General features: G+C 40.2%; 1 protein-coding gene across 3 annotated transcripts in view; it reads right to left on the reverse strand.

Moving 5' to 3' along the window:
• Positions 1-345: 345 nt before the first annotated feature.
• The window catches only part of ZFYVE9 (zinc finger FYVE-type containing 9), a 227,687-nt gene continuing 214,528 nt past the window's right edge, over positions 346-13,504 (reverse strand). For all 3 annotated transcript variants that reach the window (XM_053693478.1, XM_053693477.1, XM_053693479.1), the window contains exon 18: positions 346-1,471. In XM_053693478.1, coding sequence (XP_053549453.1) covers positions 1,310-1,471 — 162 coding nt within the window. In that variant the 3' untranslated portion in view covers positions 346-1,309. The remainder of the gene's footprint in view (positions 1,472-13,504) is intronic.

The raw sequence follows: 13,504 nt of genomic DNA on the forward strand, positions 1-13,504 counted from the left end.
ATGTGTGTATACAGTATATGTGTGTGTATGTGTGTGTATATACACAGTATATGTGTGTATATATATATATATATATACAGTATATGTGTGTATGTGTGTGTATATATATATATATATATATATATATATATATATATATATATATATATATATATAGTTATATTTAAATGTGTCAGATCTGCAACTGTGTCACGTGAGAACTGAGTATTGGAAGTTATTTTACCAGACTTTTTTTTACAAAATAGATTGGAGCTTTTAATAGAAAATGCCTCTGAGTTCCTCTAATACTGGGTACTGTTAATACTTAATACTCAGGGAAACAAGTATACACTTTTTTTTAGCTAATTAAGTGTGGGTGAATCATACTTTATTTCTGACCTCATGCAGTCCCATAGCTCAATGACTCAAAATTGAGATCTAAAGAACATGGTTTTCTTTGTCTTAGATACAAACTATGTTCTGGGGAAAATCATACAGCAACTTAGCTTATGGTCTGGAAGTAGATACTCGGTATAATCCTATAACACCGTTTATACCAACCTACACACAAGCGAATACGCTGCCTACCTGGGAGAGTCTTAGATCTGCATTTGGTTCGTCTAAGATATTAGCAACACAACATAGTTTGTATTTCGAGTATTCCTGAAATTAGCATTTTTTTTGCACATGCTCTAATGAGCCAATAAATTAGCTTATAGTTATTCAAAATGACACAGGTGTGAGTAAAGTCTTGTGCGCTTTTGAACAAAATAAAAATAAAATTTCTGCTCCAACAAAACTGAGCTGGCTGGATTCATGCATGTGACCGGACTGTAATACTCTCAGGCAGTGTGACATATTCCCCTTGCCATGCATCAATGTGTCAGAAATCAAACAGCATAAAAGGCTCAGGCTGGCCTGACAATGTAAACTTGAAGAAGATAAAAGAAAACAAGCAAAGAGGTCCATAGTGATGGCTTAGATGAGGTCAGAGTGAAATTCCTGATTGTGGTTAGGTTTATTTTAACCAAGCTGAGAATGAAGGTGACACTAGCCCTTCAGGGCCTCTCCGTACGTTACATGACCAGTTCCAGGATACTCAGTGAGACTGAGCTCCACCATTGTGGATTCAAACAAGGCATCAGTAAAAGCAATATCATCCTCCCAACTTACGATGCATAGAAGGTTTAAAGAGTTCTAATTGTATAGTCCGTTCCCGCACCCTGACCTAATACTAGTGTTAGCAAAAGAAAAGAAAGATGGATCTTTCATGTTTAAAGTGCAAATGGTTTGGCCGGTGGCAGTCTATAAGGAGACATGGATGTCATCCCTATGAGATGTTTTCTAGGATATAAAACAGCAGTTCCATAGTGACAGGCCCCTCGTTCAGCTGGCACGTGCTTCCGTGTATCACTGGCACCAAGGCACTATCCAAGTCATTAGTGTATCGGGCTGGCAGAGGTTGGCCATTGCTTCCTGCTTGGTATCCAACCTGCAACACCAACAACAATTATAATATACCAAACTGATTTTATACTACATTATTGTCAGCTTAGAGTGTTTTGTGTGAGGGCTCCTAAAGAACAACATGAATAACAAGTGATATGTAACTTCCATAAAAGAAACAGAACATAATCCATTTAAAAGGAAAAAGAAATCACAGATTTTCTATAAATAATACGATACATGACAGTAGTTATGTAAAATTTAGACAAAGAAACTATACGTATAGTGAATCAATTTGATCATATGTGAAGTGAAGTCTTTCTGGCGTGTGCAACACCTTGTTTCTCTTGAGTAAGAAAAACAAACTTCTTAGAAGTCTTTATACTAATCATCTGTGCACGCCCCTCAGCTTCCAGATGGCTTCAGTCAAGTAGGTTCTAGCTTGGCTGTTTTTTTTAAGAAAGAAAGAAAAAAAAAAGGTCTTCCCCAAAGATGACTTGGGGAACAGACCAGGCCTACAGTATGACACACTGTTAATGCATGTCTATATATGTTACAACTTTATAAACCTTTTTTTCTCATTTTTTGTTTGACAGAATGAACTCCACTGGTGCATTAACACCATAACAACTTGTATGAAGGCACATGCACAGTGAAACCTTACTTGTATAAGTTTTGTAACATTATCCTTTTGAGCTAGTGTACAATTTGTCACTGATGATGTTGACATTACGAAGATCAACAGAGCTGTGAAGACCTCTCCTTGGTTTCTTATGTTAGTTTGAGGAATATTAGTTTTAAAAAAAGGTTGTGTCATACTGCCTTTATAGTAAGAAAGGCAAAAAAAGATATCATATAGGACCTTGTTATATTCAGAGGCTAACAAAAAATGAAATTTATGCTTACCTGATTTATTATTTATTTCTTGACACAGTGAGTCAGCGGATCATCTCTAATTACTATTGGGAATGTCACTCCTGCCCAGCAGGAGGAGGCAAAGAGCACCACAGCAAAGCTGTTAAATATCACCTCCCTTCCCTCCAACCCCAGTCATTCGACCGAAGGAAAAAGAGAGAGAAAGGAAGTAACGCAGAGGTGCCTAAGGTTTACAACACAAAAACTGTCTAAATAAACAGGGCGGGCCGTGGACTCACTGTATCAAGAAATAAATTTATCAGGTAAGCATAAAACATAATTTATGTAAGAACTTACCTGATAAATTCATTTCTTTCATATTGGCAAGAATCCATGAGCTAGTGACGTATGGGATATACAATCCTATCAGGAGGGGCAAAGTTTCCCAAACCTCAAAATGCCTATAAATACACCCCTCACCACACCCACAATTCAGTTTAACGAATAGCCAAGTAGTGGGGTGATAAAGAAAGGAGTAAAAAGCATCAACAAAGGAATTTGGAAATAATTGTGCTTTATACAAAAGAAATCATAACCACCATAAAAAGGGTGGGTCTCATGGACTCTTGCCAATATTACAGAAATTAATTTATCAGGTAAATTCTTACATAAATTAGGTTTTCTTTCATGTAATTGGCAAGAGTCCATGAGCTAGTGACGTATGGGATATCAATACCCAATATGTTGAACTCCACAGAAGAGTCACTATAGAGGGAGGGATAAAATAAAAAGCCATTTTTTGCTGAAAAAAATTAATCCACAACCCAAAATATAAATTTATTCTCATAAATGAAAGGAAAAAACTTAAAACATAAGCAGAAGAATCAAACTGAAACAGCTGCCTGAAGAACTTTTCTACCAAAAACTGCTTCTGAAGAAGCAAATACATCAAAACGGTAGAATTTAGTAAATGTATGCAAAGAAGACCAAGTTGCTGCTTTGCAAATCTGATCAACTGAAGCTTCATTCCTAAAAGCCCACAAAGTGGAGACTGATCTAGTAGAACGAGCAGTAATTCTCTGAGGCGGGGCCTGACCCAACTCCAAATAAGCTTGATGAATCAAAAGCTTTAACCACAATGCCAAGGAAACGGCAGAATCCTTTTGACCTTTCCTAGGACCAGAAAAGATAACAGACTAGAAGTCTTCCTGAAATCTTTAGTAGCTTCAACATAATATTTCAGAGCTCTCACTACATCCAAAGAATGTGAAGATCTCTCCAAAGAATTCTTAGGATAAGGACACAAGGAAGGGACAATAATTTCTCTATTAATGTTGTTAGAATTCACAACCTTAGGTAAGAATTTAAATGAAGTCCGCAAAACTGCTTTATCCTGATGAAAAATCAGAAAAGGAGATTCACAAGAGAGAGCAGATAATCCAGAAACTCTTCTAGCAGAAGAGATGGCCAAAAGAAACAACACTTTCCAAGAAAGTAGTTTAATGTCCAAAGAATGCATAGGCTCAATGGAGGAGCCTGTAAAGCCTTCAAAACCAAATTAAGACTCCAAGCAGGAGAGATTGATTTAATGACAGGCTTGATACAAACCAAAGCCTGAACAAAACAGTGAATATCAGGAAGCTTAGCAATCTTTCTGTGAAATAAAACAGAAAGAGCAGAGATTTGTCCCTTCAAGGAACTTGCAGACAAACCCTTATCCAAACCATCCCTAAGAAACTGTAAAATTCTAGGAATTCTAAAAGAATGCCAAGAGAATTTATGAGAGGAACATCATGACATGTAAGTCTTCCAAACTCGATAATAAATCTTTCTAAAAACAGATTTATGAGCTTGCAACATAGTATTAATCACAGAATCAGAAACCTCTATGACTAAGCACTAAGCGTTCAATTTCCATACCTTCAAATTTAATGATTTGAGATCCTGATGGAAAAACGGACCTTGCGACAGAAGGTCTGGCCTTAATGAAAGTGGCCAAGGTTGGCAACTGGACATCCGAACAAGATCCGCATACCAAAATCTGTGAAGCCATGCTGGAGCTACCAGCAACACAAATGATTGTTCCATAATAATTTTGGAGATCACTCTTGGAAGAACTAGAGGCGGGAAAATATAAGCAGGTTGGTAACACCAAGGAAGTGTCAACGCATCCACTGCTTCCGTCTGAAGATACCTGGACAGGTACCTGGGAAGTTTCTTGTTTAGATGAGAAGCCATCAGATCTATTTCTGGAAGACCCCACATCCGAACAAGCTGAGAAAACACATCTGGATGGAGGGATCACTAACCCGGATGTGAAGTCTGACGGCTGAGATAATCCGCCTCCCAATTGTCTATACCTGGGGTATGAACCACAGAAATTAGACAGGAGCTGGATTACGCCCCAAGCAAGTATCCGAGATACTTCTTTCATAGCTTGGGGACTGTGAGTCCCACCCTGATGATTGACATATGCCACAGTTGTGATATTGTCTGTCTGAAAACAAATGAATGGTTCTCTCTCAGAGGCCAAATCTGAAGAGCCCTGAAAATCGCACAGAGTTCCAAAATATTGATTGGTAATCTCGCCTCTTGAGATTTCCAAACCCCTTGTGCTGTCAGAGATCCCCAAACAGCTCCCCAAACTGAAAGACTCGCATCTGTTGTGATCACAGTCCAGGTTGAACGAACAAAAGAGGCCCATTGAACTATACAATGGTGATCTAACCACCAAGTCAGAGATAGTCGAACATTGGAATTTAAGGATATTAATTGTGATATCCTTGTATAATCCCTGCACCATTGGTTCAGCATACAAAGCTGGAGAGGTCTCATGTGAAAACGAGCAAAAGGGATTGCGTCCTATGCTGCAGTCATGAGACCTAAAACTTCCATGCACTGAAGGGAATGACTGAGACTGAAGGTTCCGACAGGCTGAAACCAATCTAAAACGTCTCTTGTCTGTTAGAGACAGAGTCATGAATCTATCTGGAAACCTAAAAAGGTGACCCTTGTCTGAGGAATCAAATAACTTTTTGGTAAATTGATCCTCCAACCATGTTTTCGAAGAAACAACACTAGTTGATTCATGTGAGATTCTGCAGAACGTGAAGACTGAGCTAGTACCAAGATATCGTCCAAATAAGGAAACACAGCAATACCCCGCTCTCTGATTACAGAGAGTAGGGCACCGAGAACCTTTGAAAAGATTCCTGGAGCTGTCGCTAGGCCAAAAGGAAGAGCGACAAATTGGTAATGCGTGTCTAGAAAAGAGAATCTCAGAAACTGATAATGATCTGGATGAATCGGAATATGAAGATATGCATCCTGTAAGTCTATTGTGGACATATAATGCCCTTGCAGAACAAAAGGCAGAATAGTCCTATAGTCACCATTTTGAAAGTTACATAATGATTCAAAATGTTCAGATCCAGAACTGGTCTGAATGAATTTTCTTTCTTTGGGACAATGAATAGATTTGAATAAAACCCCAGACCCTGTTCCTGAAACGGAACTGGCATGATTACCCCTGAAAACTCCAGGTCTGAAACACACTTCAGGAAAGCCTGAGCCTTTACTGGATTTGCTGGGATGCGTGAGAGAAAAAATCTTCTCACAGGAGGTCTTACTCTGAATCCTATTTGGTACCACTGAGAAACAATACTCAGAATCCATTGATTTTGGACAGAATTTGTCCAAACATCCTTGAAAAATCTTAATTTGCTCCCTACCAGCTGAGTTGGAATGAGGGCCGCACCTTCATGCAGACTTGGGGCCTGGCTTTGGTTTCTTAAATGGCTTGGATTCATTCCAATTTGAAGAAGGTTTCCAATTGGAAACAGATTCCTTGGGGGAAGGATTAGGTTTCTGTTCCTTATTTTGTTGAAAGGAACGAAAACGGTTGGAAGCTTTAGATTTACCCTTAGATCTTTTATCCTGAGGCAAAAAAACTCCCTCCCCCCCAGTGACAGTTGAAATAATCGAATCCAACTGAGAACCAAATAACGTATTACCTTGGAAAGAAAGAGATAGCAATCTGGACTTAGAAGTCATGTCAGCATTCCAAGATTTAAGCCACAAAGCTCTTTTAGCTAAAATAGCTAAAGACATAGATTTAACATCAATTTTGATGATATCAAAAATGGCATCACAATAAAATGATTAGCATGTTGAAGCAAGCGAACAATGCTAGACAAATCAGAATCCAGTTCTTGTTGCGCTAAATTTTCCAACCAAAAAGTTGATGCAGCTGCAACATCAGCCAAAGAAATTGCAGGCCTGAGAAGATGACCCGAATATAAATAGGCTTTCCTTAGATAAGATTCAAGATTCCTATTTAAAGGATCTTTAAAAGAAGTACTATCTTTCATAGGAATAGTAGTACGTCTAGCAAGAGTAGAGATAGCCCCATCAACTTTGGGGATCTTTTCCCAAAACTGCTTTGTAACTGCTGGCAAAGGATACAATTTTTTAAACCTTGAAGAAGGAATAAAAGTACCACCAGGCCTATTCCATTTCTTAGAAATCATGTCAGAAATAGCATCAGGAACTGGAAAAACCTCTGGAGTAACCACAGGAGGTTTATAAAAAGAATTTAAACGTTTACTAGTTTTAATATCAAGAGGACTAGTTTCCTCAATATCCAATGTAATCAACACTTCTTTAACAAAGAAAGAATATATTCCATTTTAAATAAATAAGTAGATTTGTCAGTGTCAATATCTGAGGAAGGATCTTCTGAATCAGATAGATCCTCATCAAAGGAGGATAATACAGTATGTTGTCGGTCATTTGAAATTTCATCAACTTTATGAGAAGTTTTAAAAGACCTTTTACGTTTATTAGAAAGCAGGATGGCAGACAAAGCCTTCTGAATAGAATCATCAATACATTCTTTTAAATTCACAGGTATATCTTGTACATTAGATGTTGAAGTAACAGCAACAGGCAATGTACTATTAATGATGGACACATTATCTTCATGTAAAAGTTTATCATGACAACTATTACAAACCATAGCTGGAGATATAATCTCCACAAGTTTACAACAAATGCACTTAGCTTTGGTAGAACTGTTATCAGGCAGCAGGGTTCCAACAGTGAATTCTGAGACAGGATCAGATTGAGCAAAATGATCAATTTCCTTATATGGCAGTTTCAGGAATGGGAAAAAAATGCAAACAGCATAGCCCTCTGATAGAGAAAAAAGGCAAGAGGCATATAGGAATGGGGTTTAAAATAATGAAAATATTTGGCGCCAAGTATGACGCACAACACAAACAGAAAACATTTTTTGGCGCTAACAACATCCGGAAATGACACACTCGCGTCATTGAAGACGCAACCTTGTGAAAGGACTCGGCATCAACTAACACGCCGGAAGTGACGAATTTGCCTCATCGAGCGTAACTTTGCGCCAAAAAATCTTGCGCCAAAAATTACGCAATATACTTTGGTATTTTGTGCCCTTGCAAGCCTAATTCTGCCCGAGAATTTAAAATGACAGTCAATTGAAAAAAAGACTATACCCCAGGTAAGAAAATACATTTTTCATAAAAACTGTATTTCCCAGATATGAAACTAACAGTCTGCAAAAGGAAATATACTGAACTTGAATCATGGCAAATATAAGTACAATACATATATTTAGAACTTTATATAAATACATAAAGTGCAAAACCATAGCTGAGAGTGTCTTAAGTAATGAAAACATACTTACCAAAAGACACCCATCCACATATAGCAGATAACCGTTTCATTACTGGTTTGGCTATCAGTAGAGGTAATGGAATATGAGAGGAGTATATTGTCGATCTCAAAAGGGAGGTAGGAGATGAATCTCTACGACCGATAACAGAGAACCTATGAAATAGATCTCCCGTGAGGAAAACCATTGCATTCAATAGGTGTAATGCTGTTTACTGAATCTATTTTTACAGAGTTAAGGAATTAGGGGTTAATCTAATTTCTTATGTATTTGTAGCCTGCTTATAATCCTTATACAACCTTTTATATAAGTGTCAGTAAATAGGCAGTTTAGTATGTTAACCCTTGATAACATGTGAGAGCAGGTCATATATTCACATAGCCCCAAGCCCCACAAAGGGTTAATAGAATAACAATTGTTATCAACACTGGTTAAGGATACAGATAGGAAACTACAGGAATAGAAATCAGGCTACTGGTATGTGGATTACTATTAAGGCTGTTAGAATAATACAAATTACACGTTATAAATTGTTACTTTAGACTTGTAGCAAAATAACATACCTTTCTCACGCAATATTGCATATAGTGTAGTTACCGGTGCTGGGATCCCAGATAGAGCAGGCTCTGCTCAGAGGAGACACGCTGTTATGGCGGCTGATGCAGTCTGCAGGTCTGGTTGTGATCCAGGCTGTGAGAAAGGTGTGTCAGAGAACGGCAGAGCTGCACACAGCTGATTGCAGCTACTGAGTAAATGAAAATCCAGAATGCTCAGAAAATGAGCATGCAAGTCTTGTACTTAAGTTAATACAAATGAATAGGCTTTAGGTGCTGTATTCCAGAGAAGTGAACACATGCCACAATAACAAGCAACTAAAAGTTATCAGAGGTGTGGTTAAATAGGCAGAGTGAGAAAAAGGTGCATGCCTCTAATTAAAGGGACAGTAGCATGACAATAGGTGATACTCCCTTCACATCCCTCTGACATTCACTGTACTCTGGGAGGAATCGGGATTCAAAATGCTGAGAAGCGCATATCAATGTAGAAATCTTAGCACAAACTTACTTCGCCACCTCCATAGGAGGCAAAGATTGTAAAACTGAATTATGGGTGTGGTGAGGGGTGTATTTATAGGAATTTTGACGTATGGGAAACTTTGCCCCTCCTGGTAGGATTGTATATCCTATACGTCACTAGCTCATGGACTCTTGCCAATTGCATGAAAGAAATTTAGTTTTCTTTCTAATGACACGGTGAGTCCACGGATCATCTCTAATTACTATTGGGAATTAATACCCAAGCTAGAGGACACAGATGATATGGGAGGGACAAGACAGGAAACCTAAACGGAAGGCACCACTGCCTGAAGAACCTTTCTCCCAAAAGAAGCCTCAGCCGAGGCAAAAGTATCAAATTTATAGAATTTTGAAAAAGTGTGTAGAGGACCAAGTTGCAGCCTTGCAAATCTGTTCCACAGAAGCTTCATTTTTGAATGCCCAGGAAGAGGAAGCAGTCATCGTGGAATGAGCCGCGATTCTCTCAGGAGGCTGTTGTCCAGCAGTTTCATAGGCCAAACGAATTATACTCTTCAGCCACAAATAAAGAAGTAGCCATAGCTTTCTCACCCTTGCGTTTCCCAGAGAAAACAACAAACAAAGCAGAAGACTGGTGAAAATCCTTAGTCACCTGTAAATAGTATTTCAACGCACGCACGACATCTAAGTTGTGCAGCAGACGCTCTTTAGGAGAAGAAGGGTTAGGACACAAAGAAGGAACAACGATTTCTTGATTAATATTCCTATCCGTAACCACTTTAGGGAAGAACCCTAACTTAGTACGCAGAACTACCTTATCCGAATGAAAAAAAAGGTAAGGGGATTCACACTGCAACGTCGAGAGCTCAGAGACTCTACGAGCAGAAAAAAATGCAACAAGAAACAAAACTTTCCAAGATAACATCTTAAAGGGACAGTCCTAGAAATCCGAACTCTACTCCAAGAGTAACATCTGGATTCACACCAATACAGATATCTATGCCATATCTTATAGTTAATATTTCTGGTAACAGGTTTACAAGCCTGAATCACGGTCTCAATGACCGGCTCAGAAAAACCACGCTTAGATAAAATTAAGCATTCAGTCTCCAAGCAGTCAGCTTCAGGGAAACGAGATTTGGGTGAAGGAAAGGCCCTTGATGTAGAAGGTCCTTCCTCAGTGGAAGTCTCCAAGGTGGGAGAGATGACATCTCCACTAGGTCTGCATACCAGATCCTGCGAGGCCACTCCGGTGCAATGAGGATCACCAACACCCTCTCCTGTTTGATTCGAGCAATGACCCGAGGAAGGAGAGCGAACAGAGGAAATAGGTATGCTAGACTGAAATTCCAAGGGACCGCCAGAGCATCTATCAGTACAGCCTGAGGATCCCTTGACCTCGACCCGTACCTCAGGAGCTTGTCATTCTGTCGAGATGCCATGAGATCCAGCTCCGGCTGTTCCCATATGAGAATCAAGTTGGAAACCACCTCCGGATGGAGTTCCCACTCCCCGGGTGAAAAGTCTGCTCAGAAAATCTGATTCCCAATTGTCCACTCCTGGAATGTGGATCTCAGATAGACAGCAGTTGTGGGTCTCCGCCCACTGAATAATCTTGGCTACCTCTGTCATGGCCAAGGAACTCAGAGTTCCTCCCTGGTGGTTGATGTAAGCCACTGAAGTTATGTTGTCCGACTGGAACCTGATAAACCGGGCTGAAGCTAACTGAGGCCAGGCCACAAGAGCATTGAAGATTGCCCTCAGCTCTAGGATGTTTATGGGGAGAACAGACTCCTCCCGAGTCCATGTCCCCTGAGCCTTTAGTGAGCCCCAGACTGCACCCCATTCCAGCAGGCTGGCGTCCGTTGTCACAATCACCCAGATGGGTCTGCAAAAGCAGGTTCCCTGGGAGAGATGATCCTGAGGAATAGAGTCTTTTGTCGCCTGATCCAGATGAATTTGTGGAGACAGATCCGCATAATCCCTGTTCCATTGCCTGAGCATGCATAACTGCAGAGGTCTGAGATGGAACCGGGCAAACGGAATGATGTCCATGGCAGCTACCATCAGGCCGATCACCTCCATACATTGAGCCACTGACGGCTGAGGAGAAAACTGAAGGGCCAGGCAAGAGGTGAGGATCTTTGATTTTCTGACCTCTGTCAGAAATATTTTAATTGATAAGGAATCTATTATGGTCCCAGGAACACTACCCTTGTAGCTGGAATCAAGGAACTCTTTCCCAAATTCACCTTCCATCCGTGAGAACGCAGAAGATAACAACATCTCCATATGAGAGTTTGCTTGTTGAAAGGATGGCGCCTGGACTGGTGTGCCTGTCAAACCAAGTGAGCAGGGCAGCTCACTTGGTTTGACAGGCACACCTCCTCACATGGACCTATGAAAAGCAAAGAAAGACTGAATAATCATACTCAGGCGTTCAAGACAAGGCAGCAACAACTGTTTGGGAGGCGCAGTGAGGATTATACCACACAAGTTCCCAATTGCTTAAATGCCCCCACTGCTCTACTGAAGAGACTGACATGGACTACGGCTAAACCCCAGGAAGGAGCAGAGCAAACTTGCTCTACTTCAAAATAATAAAATCTTGATTGAAGAATCTTCTTTCAGACACCTAAACTTTACCACCTCTCTGCTTTTAACGTTGGCAAAGAGAATGACTGGGGTTGGAGGGAAGGGAGGTGATACTTAACAGCTTTGCTGTGGTGCTATTTGCTTCCTCCTGCTGGCCAGGAGTGATGTTCCCAATAGTAATTAGAGATGATCCGTAGACTCACTGTGTCATTAGAAATAAACAAATAATACTTACTGTTGGGAAATATTGAACATGGCCACCAGGAGGAGACAAAGACACCCCAGCCAAAGGATTAAATACCTCTCCCACTTCGCCTATCCCCCAGTCATTTTGTAGCGGGAACAAGGAACAGTAGGAGAAATATCAGGGTATAAATGGTGCCAAAAGAAAAATATAATTTAGGGGGCTGCCCATCGGAGAACACGGGTGGGGGCCGTGGACTCTCCTTATACAGAAGGAAATGAAATTATCTGGTAAGCATAATTTATGTTTTCCTTCTTAATATAAGGAGAGTCCACAGCTTCATTCCTTACTGTTGGGAACTTCTATGTACTGGAAAGTACGGTAACTTTCACAGAAATTATGGCCATGCCCATATCCTGTAAATCCTACAAAATAAGCAAAACTGACAGAGAATGAGTGATGCTCTTGACATCAATACTATTTAGCCTAAATAGTCCACCATAGCTATATTAGATTCTGCTAGACTAAAGTTCAGTAACTGGGTTGCCAGCCTGTACATCAGTGAAGACATTTTCAGAAAAAACATAATTTATGCTTACCTGATAAATGTATTTCTCTTGTAGTGTATCCAGTCCACGGATCATCCATTACTTGTGGGATATTCTCCTTCCCAACAGGAAGTTGCAAGAGGATCACCCACAGCAGAGCTGCTATATAGCTCCTCCCCTCACTGCCATATCCAGTCATTCCACCAAAACAAGACGAGAAAGGAGAAACCATAGGGTGCAGTGGTGACTGTAGTTTAATTAAAATTTAGACCTGCCTTAAAAGGACAGGGCGGTACGTGGACTGGATACACTACAAAGAGAAATAAATTTATCAGGTAAGCATAAATTATGTTTTCTCTTGTTAAGTGTATCTAGTCCACGGATCATCCATTACTTGTGGGATACCAATACCAAAGCTAAAGTACACGGATGATGGGAGGGACAAGGCAGGAACTTAAACGGAAGGAACCACTACCTGTAGAACCTTTCTCCCCAAAACAGCCTCCGAAGAAGCAAGTGTCAAATTTGTAAAATTTTGAAAAGGTGTGAAGCAAAGACCAAGTCGCAGCCTTGCAAATCTGTTCAACAGAGGCCTCATTTTTAAAGGCCCAGGTGGAAGCCACAGCTCTAGTAGAATGAGCTGCAATCCTTTCAGGGGGCTGCTGTCCAGCAGTCTCATAGGCTAAGCGTATTATGCTCCAAAGCCAAAAGGAGAGAGAGGTTGTCAAAGCTTTTTGACCTCTCCTCTGTCCAGAGTAAACGACAAACAGGGCAGATGTTTGACGAAAATCTTTAGTAGCCTGTAAGTAAAACTTCAAGGCACGGACTACGTCCAGATTATGCAAAAGACGTTCCTTCTTTGAAGAAGGATTAGGACACAATGATGGAACAACAATCTCTTGATTGATATTCCTGTTAGAAACCACCTTAGGTAAAAACCCAGGTTTGGTACGCAGAGAACTACCTTGTCTGAATGAAAAATCAGATCAAGCGAGACATCACAATGTAAGGCAGATAACTCAGAGACTCTTCGAGCCGAGGAAATAGCCATCAAAAACAGAACCTTTTCAAGATAAAAGTTTAATATCAATGGAATGAAGGGGTTCAAACGGAACTCCCTGAAGAACTTTAAGAACCAAGTTTAAGCTCCACGGGG

This window comes from Bombina bombina, chromosome 10, assembly GCF_027579735.1.
Source record: "Bombina bombina isolate aBomBom1 chromosome 10, aBomBom1.pri, whole genome shotgun sequence".
Lineage (NCBI taxonomy): Eukaryota > Metazoa > Chordata > Amphibia > Anura > Bombinatoridae > Bombina > Bombina bombina.